General features: G+C 34.3%; 2 protein-coding genes across 2 annotated transcripts; one reads left to right on the forward strand and one right to left on the reverse strand.

Annotated features, from left to right (window-relative positions):
* The first annotated feature begins 3,822 nt into the window (after positions 1-3,822).
* On the forward strand, positions 3,823-9,075 carry LOC21390504 (CSC1-like protein RXW8). Its single transcript, XM_024174149.1, has 10 exons — positions 3,823-4,103; positions 4,180-4,401; positions 4,500-4,563; positions 4,667-4,876; positions 5,550-5,738; positions 6,149-6,447; positions 6,999-7,275; positions 7,434-7,712; positions 8,064-8,297; positions 8,384-9,075. The coding sequence occupies exons 1-10, from the start codon at positions 3,823-3,825 to the stop codon at positions 8,666-8,668; spliced, it is 2,340 nt and encodes a 779-aa protein (XP_024029917.1). The 3' UTR covers positions 8,669-9,075.
* Positions 9,076-9,104: 29 nt separating this feature from the next.
* On the reverse strand, positions 9,105-10,599 carry LOC21390505. The gene is made up of 3 exons (XM_010111128.2): positions 10,384-10,599; positions 9,680-10,099; positions 9,105-9,592 (listed from the first exon to the last, which is right to left on the reverse strand). The coding sequence occupies exons 1-3, from the start codon at positions 10,435-10,437 to the stop codon at positions 9,362-9,364; spliced, it is 705 nt and encodes a 234-aa protein (XP_010109430.1). The 5' UTR covers positions 10,438-10,599; the 3' UTR covers positions 9,105-9,361.
* Positions 10,600-11,505: the final 906 nt, after the last annotated feature.

Raw genomic sequence — 11,505 nt, forward strand, 5'->3', positions numbered from 1 at the left:
ATAAAGAATTATAACATATTGATAAAAATTCATAATAAATAACATTCTTACTTTAAAAAGAAAATTAATAAATAATTTAATGCAAATAAAGACTTAATAAATAATTATAAAAAATGTATATAATTTGGGGCTTTCTAGGAATAAATCCCATAAATATCAGATGTACCAAATTTGATCATGTGATAAATGTAGGTAAATTCCATATTTATTAAATTTTTTAAAGAGAAAATTACATAACTTACTCTTAATTTACTTTAATTAAAATGCATAAATCTTAATTTTTACTTCTTGCTCTTAATTAATATCTTTTTAACTAATATAATTATTTGACTAAAATAATATTAATCAAGAAAAATGAGTAAAAATCTTAACTTATACACCTTAAGAAATTATTTGCCTCCTTTCCCTTAAATTTAATCACCACTAAATCTGCTAAATCCCAAATTCGGCCATTTCGAATTGGGACTTCAACATATCAGGCCCCCCTCTATTTTGGAGCTCTCATCCAAATTCTGCGCCTAGTTGCTCTCTAAAGAAAAAAATGGAGAAAGAGGGAAATATGTTAAGACTTGAGATAAATTAAAATTAATAAAAATTAATAGACTAATAGTTTACATAAATTAATAAATAGGTTAAATTACTGTTTTCGTCCATAACTTATCCGGTTATGAACCATAACTTGACAAGTTATTGTCCATAATTCACAATTTTTATCCATAACTTATCTGACTATGAACCATAACTTGATAAGTTTGTCAATAACTTATCTGGTTATGAACCATAACTTGACAAGTTATGACCTATTAATTTCTATAACTAAAAATTGGTCTATATACTTTTTTAAATTTTTCATATTGACCTATTTTCTACTATTTTCTAAGAAAAAATAGAGAATTTATCTTTAAGAATATATAAATTTAAATTTTTACTCTATATTTTTTATAAATATTATTTTATTAGTGTAATTAATTGACTAAGACGTACTTACTCTGGCCCAACAGTGAAGCTTGCCCGTTACTCTGGATGACTGTGTCTTCCTCCTCAAGCAACAATAAGCAAATGAATATTCAGAAAAAAAAGGCAAACTCTACGGTGAACCTCCATTTTTATTTCACTGGTGGAAGCTTGATTTTTAACTGTTAAATTAAATTTTTAATGGTTAAATTTGTATAAATTCGTATAAAAAATTTACAGCATACCATACAGAACTACTATTGTTATAAATGTTGAAAAATTAATTCAACAATAAAAAAAAAAAAACAAGGCTCCACCGGTCAGTTCCATGTAAAGGTTGCCAATAAAAGATAGCAAATAAATAACAATAACCATTCTATTAAATAAATAAATAGTCACGACATCTACTTACCATGATATCTCCGGCTTGTAAATTCCCTACAACAAAAGTTCCAACAGGAAAAAAAAAAAAACAGAATTTTTACAGTGAAGCATGTAATTTTACTTCACCGGAAAGAACATTTAGATATGTGTAAAAAAATTATAGCGCGTCACCTATAACTATTCTTATTACAGACTAAATTTAACGATTAAAAAATTAATCTAACGATAATATAATTTCTACTGGTAGAGTATAATAACATACTCCACAGTAAAAATTTCTAAAAAAAGAAAAGAAAAAAAAACCCTTTTTTTTAATACTCAAACAAGTGATTAGCAACACCCACAAACACAAAAGTTTCTCACAAAGATCCAATGACATGTTACTGATCTTAGAACGTTTTCATATTCATATCTATAGAATTTTCCCATGCATATCAATTATCGATTTATCGTGTTGGTTTGTTCCGCTGTTGATATTGGAAAACGTAAATTAGAAAAGTTTCTCGATCTTTTCTACAAAAAAAAAAAAAAAAAAAAAAAAAAAAAGAATCTTTGTGACTGATGACTTTTATGTAATACATCATTTTTTTAAAGCTTTGGTTTTGGAAGGAACCCAAAAAAAAAATCCCGTTTGTATTTTAAAAAAAAAAAAAAAGAATCTTTGTGACTGATGACTTTTATGTAATACATCATTTTTTTAAAGCTTTGGTTTTGGAAGGAACCCAAAAAAAAAATCCCGTTTGTATTTTAAAAAAAAAAAAAAAAAAAAAAAAAAAGAATCTTTGTGACTGATGACTTTTATGTAATACATCATCTTTTTGAAGCTTTGGTTCTGGAAAGTACCCAAAAAAAAAATCCCGTTTGTATTTTCAAAAAAAAAAATCCAGCTTGTTTAAATCACAAGCAATCGCAACGGTCCCAATGTTGGAAGAGAAAAGCATAAATAATTCGCTCAACCGATTCCTAACCGTTGATGAACGATAAACCGTGATCGCGACCATGGATGAGTGACCCCAAATGCATATCAATACAGATAAATTGTCACAGCAAGACATTATTTATCCAAAATTTTGAACCAAAAAAAAGTTAAATATTTAAAAAGGAAAAAGAGAAAAAACATCTACATTTATGGCGGTTTCACTTTCAACTTATACCGGTTCCGACTGTCCCTTCGATGTCAGCCACGTGGTTTTCCCGCTTCTCCGCAAATCCCCGCGATGGTGAAATACACACACAGAACAAATTATTACTCAAAAAAAAAAAAGGAAAAAAAAAAACAGAACAGAAGAACGTGGCGCTCAATCACATCCTTCCGTCGTTCGCTACCTTCGAATCGCGTATCGTCGCCGGCTCGTGTGAGAATTCTGATTTCTAGGGTTTCTTTGATATCGATCTTCCTCTGTTTTTTTCTTGACTTCCTTCTAATCAATCGTATACGGTTCTGTGAAGTCGAAGCAAAGCGCGGTTATGGCGTACAAGTTTTTGCCCCCGTCACATTCTTAGATAAGCGATCCTTTTCGTTTATCAAATTAGACAACAATCGTTAGTTTTTCTTCGAATTTTCAGACGATTTGTTTCAGATTTCAATAGGTAACTCTGCGTTTTCCCCCCAATATTCTTTTCATTCTGTTGTATTCTCTTTAAGACTTTATTTGTTTTTCGTCTCAATTTGAGTTTCCAATTCTGAATCGGTATTGTTTTTGAGTTTATTTTATTTCTTACCACTTAGCTTGCTTGATTTTGTATCTATACCAGTTTTTGTTGTTCTAATTGTGCTAATTTGTGTGGTTGAAGTCTGTTTTTCTTTTGTGTCGTGGAAGCTTAGATTGAATAGCAGCGAAACTAAGCAATCAGAAGAATAATAGGATATTTATTACCTTTTCCTTTTGTTTTTCACTTTCTGAAGTAATGGATGAATTGGATTATGATAGCATATAGTCTCTAGAGCGAGATAAAAGACTTTACATGGTGGAATTTATTGTTATTTGATCTTCTTTTATCTAAATCATGAGTTTATGTTGCGGTTCCATATTCCATTTCCATAGTTTTTAAATTTCAAAAAGAAAAAAAAAAAAAGGTTAGAGAAGGCAAAATTTTGAGGTTTTCTCTTTTTATAGATATCAGTGAAGATTTAGATTATTGCTATGTTCAGCCATTTCCATTTACGTGCCTTGTTCATCTTCTTTTGGGAATAAACTTGAATACGTTTGTTTGTTTATGCATGTGTTTATCATTATATGTAGTTCTTAATCAGGAATATAATTGAATGTTGTGCACATTGAAATCTGAAATATATATTTTATTTTAAACAAAATAAATTTGCAGTAATTAACGTATTAATAATGCAGTAACTGAACTTGGGGCTCAAACAAAATTGCTATATTTGTTTTCTAAACAACCCACTGCATTCAATTTAGGGCTATGAACAGCATCTTTCTTCTTGGATGTGGAGATAGATTAAGGTTGCAGATATAGTGAGCAGAGATGAATATTTCAGCTCTTTTGACTTCTGCTGGAATCAATATAGCAGTTTGCTTGATACTTATATCACTTTATTCCATATTGAGGAAACAACCAAGCAATGTAACAGTGTACTTTGGGCGGAGGATCGCTTCCGGTCGCTCAAGACGCACAGACCCTTTCTGCTTTGAGAGATTTGTTCCTTCTCCAAGTTGGATAGTGAGAGCCTGGGTAACAACTGAGGAAGATTTATTGGCTATTGGTGGGATGGACGCTGTGGTTTTTCTCAGGGTAGTTGTTTTCAGGCAAGTTACACATTAATATCAAAACTTTGATCTATGTCACTACATGTTCAGTTTGAGCCCAGTCTCTTATTTGTAGTCGAATTTCTATCTGTTGGTTTTGTGATTTCTCACCCTTTTTTTGTTTTGTCTCTCTCTGTCTCTTGCCCTACAGTATTAGGATTTTTGCTATTGCTGCAATCATTGGTTGTTTTGTGGTGCTTCCGGTGAATTATTATGGTCAAAAGAGGCAGTACCAAGAATTTCCCTTGGAGTCTTTGGAAGTATTTACCATCTTAAATGTTCAAGAAGGCTCAAAGTGGTATGAAATTTAAAAGTGGTGCAGTTTGATTGTTTCTTTTGGTCTTTTATGCCTAAACATTGCTTAATTTGTTTTTATTTCGTTTTAAAACTCCACAGGCTCTGGACACATTGTCTCACATTATATATCCTAACCTGCTCGGCTTGTGTGCTTCTTTATTTTGTAAGTATCTATGGTTCTAGTTACATGTCTAATTTTGTCATGAACCTTTTGGAAGTTATAATTTCATTTGTCCATTATCTAACTTCTTCCTTTTTTTCTGTAGGAGTACAGAAGCATTGCCAAAATGAGGCTTGCTCATATTACTGAATCTCCTCCAAACCCAAGTCATTTTACAGTTCTTGTTCGTGCTATTCCTTGGTCTGCTGAAGACACATATAGTAATTCAGTAAAAAAATTCTTTATGAAATACCATGAATCAAGCTATTTGTTCCACCAAATGGTGCATCGAGCTGGTACTATTCAAAAATTGATGGTGCGCATCTGCCTTAAATGATTTTTATGGACATATCTCACTTTGTTTTAACGGCTGTTGTATTTGTTTTCGTTTATGCTACCATGAACGTTTTTGTCTTGGGTAGGTGGGATGTGATGACATTACCTTTTCTGCACCTGCTAAAAGTAAAACTGCTTATTCATTTGGATCCAGACTATAGTGTGTTTTCGGATGGATATGTAAATTACGTGCTGGGTCCTTATGATAAGCTAAAATTACTATGCCTTTTTTTTTTTCACTGCATCTGTTCCTTTGCATCCCTCTTGTCATGTAAATGCTATTTTCGGTTGAGTTTTCAGCTTGTGTCTCCATTCAGACTTTATTTCTAATTCCACAAATTTAAAACGTGCTACTAAGTTTTCTCATTCGTACAAACACATTTATCTAGGGACTTCAATGAGATGGGAGCATCTAATGTATCCTGAATTTTCTTCTAGATCGTTATATATGATGAAATAAAATACTACTTTATTCCTAGCAACCGTGATTATGGAACTAAAGGTTTGTTTTTTCTTTTTTTAAGAGCTGTATTCAAATTGGTTAAAAATGGAGGTTTTTGGATTGAGTTTACTTGTGTCTGATTGCATGCAGTGTTAGGATTCCTATGTTGACTGTACTTCTAAAATGTAATCATTATCACTTGTCTTTGCAGAGTGATGCCGAGAAGATGTATATGGTTTTGAAGGCTGCTTCTGTTGAGAGGAATTGTACACCAGGTTTAATGCAATGTGGTCCTTGTACAGATCATACCAACTCTTTTAAGGTGCTTTCTTCTGAGTTGGAGACTGTCAAGGAGGAGAGAGCTGACTTTGTTGACATGGATTTGGTTGGAAGAAAAAAGGTCAGAAATTTGTCTTGGATTGATAAAACTAACTTTGACTTTTAGGTTGTACATGCATGATGCATGTACCCCCGGAAAATTAGTATTTGGCTTGGTCTTTTGTGGCATAATGTTGCTTCTGTAATTCCTAGGACAAAAGTGTATTGCTCTAATTTACTCTTTATCTTCTACAAAGCTGAAGGGAGAATATGAGGATGGGGTTTTGTTGTATTTGTCTTCTTGTAATGCTATCGTCGTATATTTTGCGTGTTTGTGTGAATATTTGCTGTTATGAATTGGTTTTGACTTCTCATTTTCTTATCTTTGTGAACATTCGTTTGTGTTTTGTTTGGTGTGAGTAAAATCTAAATCACTAAAACTTATGAGTATTGAAGTAGTGTGGTCTAATTCATGTCCGGTACTTTATACAGGAGTGTGCTGCTGCTTTCGTCTTTTTCAAGACTCGCTATGCTGCTGTTGTTGCTGCACAGGTTCTTCAATCAGCAAACCCCATGTTATGGGTGACAGACTCTGCTCCAGAACCTCATGATGTTTATTGGTCAAATCTGTGGATACCATATGGACAGCTGTGGATTCGTAAAATAGCAACTCTTATGGCTGCCATTGCCTTCATGCTTGTGTTTCTTATTCCAGTTACATTTGTCCAAGGCTTGACTCAACTAGAGCAGCTACAACAAACATTTCCTTTTCTTAAAGGAATTTTGAAGAAGTAAGAATATGTATAGCCACTACGCTCTTCTGTTCGTTAACATGCAATACTGAAATTGCTCATCTAATGAAAAAGAAAAATGGACTTGAAAATTTGGATACGTCCATTCAACTTGAATTGGCATTTATCGTCACAGTTATTGTAAACAAAGAAACCACAATAATTAGCCCGTGTTTTTTCTCTCTTTCTTTCCTTGTTTTTTTCTCTTTCTTTCCCCCTTTTTTTTTTCCTGGAGTGCAATAATGTTTTTGAAAAAACACATGCTGATAATATAGTATTTACTACTATTTAGACATTTAATACACTAATCTATTGGATACAGCTTATAAATAGTATGCTTTTCTAGATTCCTGTAATTATTCTGCTTTATTGACTTTGTTGCATCTCCTTTTATCTTCTGAAAATTATGAGATGGTCATGATGTAGAAGATTTTTATATTAGATTTTGAACTGAAATGATGGATTGGATTTTTAGAAACTGCAGTTTATTTGGTAGATGCCCATCAGAATAAGAGATTTGTATCTAAACTTATCCAATTCCTTGCTTGTAGGAAATTTGTAAGCCAGTTGGCAACAGGTTACCTTCCCAGTGTGATCTTGATTTTATTTCTATATACAGTTCCGCCGACTATGATGCTATTTTCGGTAGTGGAGGGGTCCATCTCCCGAAGTGGTAGGAAAAAGAGTGCCTGCTGCAAAATCTTGTACTTCACAATCTGGAATGTCTTTTTTGTTAATGTCTTTACGGGGTCTGTCATCCGCCAATTGCGTGTCTTCTCTAGTGTGAAAGATATACCTGCACAGCTCGCCAACGCAGTTCCAGCGCAGGTGCATACCCCTGCCTTTTACATATTTTAACTCAAAACCACTGCCCTTTGTCGATAAATGTTTCTTTTTGGATTTCATTCTTTGGTTATACTCATGAATATAGAAGTTAAGTTGGTAAGCTCTTCTCTTACACATGCTTATGGTTTTCGAATTTGCAGGCTAGCTTCTTCTTGACTTATGTTTTGTCTTCGGGTTGGGCAAGCTTGGCATGCGAAGTCATGCAATTATTTCCCCTTCTTTGCAACCTGATTAAACGAGTTATACTCAGAATCAAGAGTGATTCGCCTGATGCCGCTCTGTCTTTTCCCTATCACACTGAAATTCCGAGACTTCTGCTTTTTGGATTCCTGGGCTTTACTTGTTCCATCTTGGTTCCCTTAATATTGCCCTTCTTGCTGGTCTACTTCGTACTCGCTTACTTTGTCTATCGAAACCAGGTTTGCACTTCTCCAGTCAACTTCCCTTGCGCTTTATGTTAAATGAACAGCACTTTGCTTCTTGGATGCTGTTGCTTTGAAAATTTTATTACCAAGCCGATGGATAGATTTAAAGTATTTTGCAATGCCAATATGCTTTATTTTATTTTATTTTTCTTTTCTTGGGCTACAAGTACAGACACAAAGCTCTTTGATACATCATATAGGCAGCATTTGTATACATATATTATGCAGTGCATAAGTAGAATCTTACCGTGCGTGCCGTTTCATGCTTTCTTCATCTCCCTTTTGTTATAAACTCATGGTTAAAGGGGAAAACTCTTATGGCACATTCTACACTTCTTTTCCCAGATTCTTAACGTGTATGTCTCAAAATACGAAAGCGGGGGACTATTCTGGCCTATTGTTCACAATACAACAATCTTTTCCTTGGTTTTTATGCAAATAATTGCTCTTGGGGTGTTCGGACTAAGGAGATCACCAGTTTCATCAGGCTTCACCATTCCGCTGGTTATTTGCACTCTTCTGTTTAACGAGTACTGTAGGCAGAGATTTCACCCAATATTTAAGAACCACGCCGCTGAGGTAGTAATGTGAAAACAGACTTTGTCCCTGGATGCTTCCTGGTAGCACCAATTTCAATGTTTAATGGTCAATTGGGTTGATTGCAGGTTCTTATCGACATGGATCGGCGAGATGAAGAGTCCGGGAAGATGGAAGAGATTTATCAACAATTACATTCAGCCTATTACCAGTTTACACTAACTCCTCATGACTTGTTTAAATCTGGAAGTTCAAGTAATCATGAGGGTGGCGACAGCGTTCGGGATCCAGAAAATGTGAAGCCAGGTTTGATTCATCCAACGCTTGGAAGACTTCCTCTTTCTGGAATCAAAGGTGTAATTACTTGGCTGTTTCTTCTTTTCACTTTTCAGGAGAGGAACACAGTCAAGTAAATGGGTCTATCAAGATCGTCTAGCCAGCTGCAAATAGAGAGCTCTTTCCTTTTTCTTTTTTGGGGGTGCATTTTTTATGTATTTGTATGGAATTTCATACATTTTGATGGCGCCTGCGAGAACATGGTGCTTGGAAGAGGAAATATATCACCATCAGAAATTCTTCAAGAAACGGTGAGGCGGTGCATTTAGCTGCATATGCAAAACTCCAGAGGCATATTTGTGGGACTTTTACGCGTCTTTCATTCACATTTCCCCCCGAAGATTCCTTCGTTTCTTTTTTCGGCAAGGAAATGGTAGGGGGAGTATTCTTTCTTTCATTGTGTACAGTTGTAACAGAGCAAACAAGTACGGTTATTACTTTTGCGAAGATTAAATGAATATGCTATTGGTATAGACTTTAAAGATGCCAAAGGTTGAAAGAGAAAACTCCATAAAACAGGAAACACAATTCTTCAATTCCTAGCACACACGCATCTCAATCTTCGCTCATGGCTAGCATTTTATACTCGGTACAACTTGTATACAAAGACTAAATTAGCCTATTTATAAGCTTAAATGATAAGCTAAGAATAAGCATTCGGCTAATATGGGAAGAACGATTTTTTCCCCCAATTTCAGCTATGAGAGAACAAATAATCAACAAAAAGGGAAGAAATAAGAAATAAAACTCCTCAGTGTACACGGGAAAAATTAGTCTTTTGCCTCGAATAAAGACGTATCTTGTACTGACGAAGAATTCTCCTGGTCACCTTCATCTTTCCCTTTGAGTAAAGTTTTCCACAGCCACAAAACTTGCATGAACCCACCATTAGCAACCTGCAAAAGAAAAACCTTTCCCCGTATTCCGAAATACGCAGAGACGGTCTTGACGAGAACAAAGAAGCAACCAATGCCAATGAGGTTTCTGTCCAACCCTTTTCCCTGTTAAGAAAAATCCAACAAAGCATTACTCATAATGAGGCAAAAAAACACACAGGGAAAACGAAAAATAATAACTAGGAAACATACTTGTGAGCTTGGAAACGCTTCTTGAGACGTTTCTTTCAAAAAGTCAGCCAGCAAGCAGCCGACTAAGAGACCAAAAGGGATAATCAATTCCTGATTCCTAGAGACGGAAAATACGAAATCCGATACGGAGCTAAGACCAAACAACACAATAATCGACCACTTGAATGCTTGTTTCCCAAGGGAAAGCAATCTCTCCAGCAGTATATCAGAAGCCTTATTCCATTCAACCTCCTTAACCGATTCGGGAATCGCTTTCCGCAACTTCTCCTTCACGACATTTATCTGCATCTTAACCTCCTCTGATCCACCAAACTCCGACATTGATGCTTTTATGGCGCGCTTGGACAAGTTCAAGTGACGATTGCCTAAGAACAAGCTCCTTTGGAGTTGACATAGTCGCTGTCCAAACACTACTTTTATCTAAAAGAACAAAAACAAAAACAAAATTCATTGTTGTAGTTGTAGAATCCTCATTTCTGATCGTTATTTCCCAAAATCTTGTCGAAACGAAAAACCAGACTGAAAAAATTATAAAAAATTAACAGTTTTTTTCTTGTTTTTAATGTAGTTCAAATTCCATGATTAATACCACGTTTAAATGCATGATTCTTGTACTAATCTCTTAGTGAATAAAACAAATATTAGCTCCAATTGCAGAAAATACTAAAGAAAAATGTAGAAAAATAAGAGAGGAAGAAAATTACAGGAAATTTTGGAGGCGAGGAAGAGGGCAATAGAGTAGAAGCGGGAAGCGCCATTGACACCGCACTGCTTCGTTCTTATCAGCTTCCCTTTCTTCTCATCGTTTTAGGGTTTAACAGACACTGTTGCTTCTGCGCTGTTATCGGTTATTTCCAGGTTCTAGTTCTAAGTTCTAAGAAAGAGGAAATGAAAGAGTAACTTTTTTGGGCCAGACGTCGCTTGAGATCAAAGAGTTGGGTTCGATCCTAAACCAGAAAAATGGGCTAACTCGGCTCAACTTAAGCCCAACATTTGAAATCCGACCTAATAACCGCCTTTCAAATTGGGCGACAATTAGATTAGCAAAAAAAAAAAAAAAAAAAGGAGATAATTACAACATGACAAAATTTCATACTTTTAAGTTGAAATTGGAAACGTTTGGTTCATGAATTAGAATCATGTGATTAGAATTATTTTTAATTTACGTGTATTTTTTATGAGAAAAAATACTGTAACGAACCACGAACCATGATTATAATCAGAAAACGAATCTAAGTACTAAACATCCTCTTAGTAAAATTTTTAAAATATTATAAATTAATAAAAATGGCATAAATTAGTAAAAATGACATAATTATTATTATAATGATGTTATATTTTATACTATTTAATGATATAATCATTATTTAAATAATGATATTAAAATTTTACTATTTTTATAATATTATAATTTGCTATATGTGTAAAGAGCCCGCCCAATTAGTTATACAAATAACCCATATTTAAATTTCAAAAACTTAGGCGGTAAAAATCATATTTATTTTACATAGTTAGTAAATAGCAATTCTTAAAACCCTAATTTGCTTTCCTATTTTTACCCTTATTTATATATATATATATATATATTTTTTTTTTTTTTTCCATTTTCCTTTTCTTTCTTTACTCCATTCTCTCTCGTTGAGAATGTTCATACAAAATTCTCTCTTTATCTCTCTCTCTCTCTCACCCATCCACCCGCCCACCGTCGACGGCGTCGGCCAACGGAGCAGCCGTGAAACTACTTGCTGATTTCCTCGACACTGCTGCGATGCCAATGGTTTCGACGTCGGCGATCCTCGGCCGGAATCACTGGCCATTGCAAGCAG

This window comes from Morus notabilis, unplaced genomic scaffold, assembly GCF_000414095.1.
Source record: "Morus notabilis unplaced genomic scaffold, ASM41409v2 Scaffold991, whole genome shotgun sequence".
NCBI lineage: Eukaryota > Viridiplantae > Streptophyta > Magnoliopsida > Rosales > Moraceae > Morus > Morus notabilis.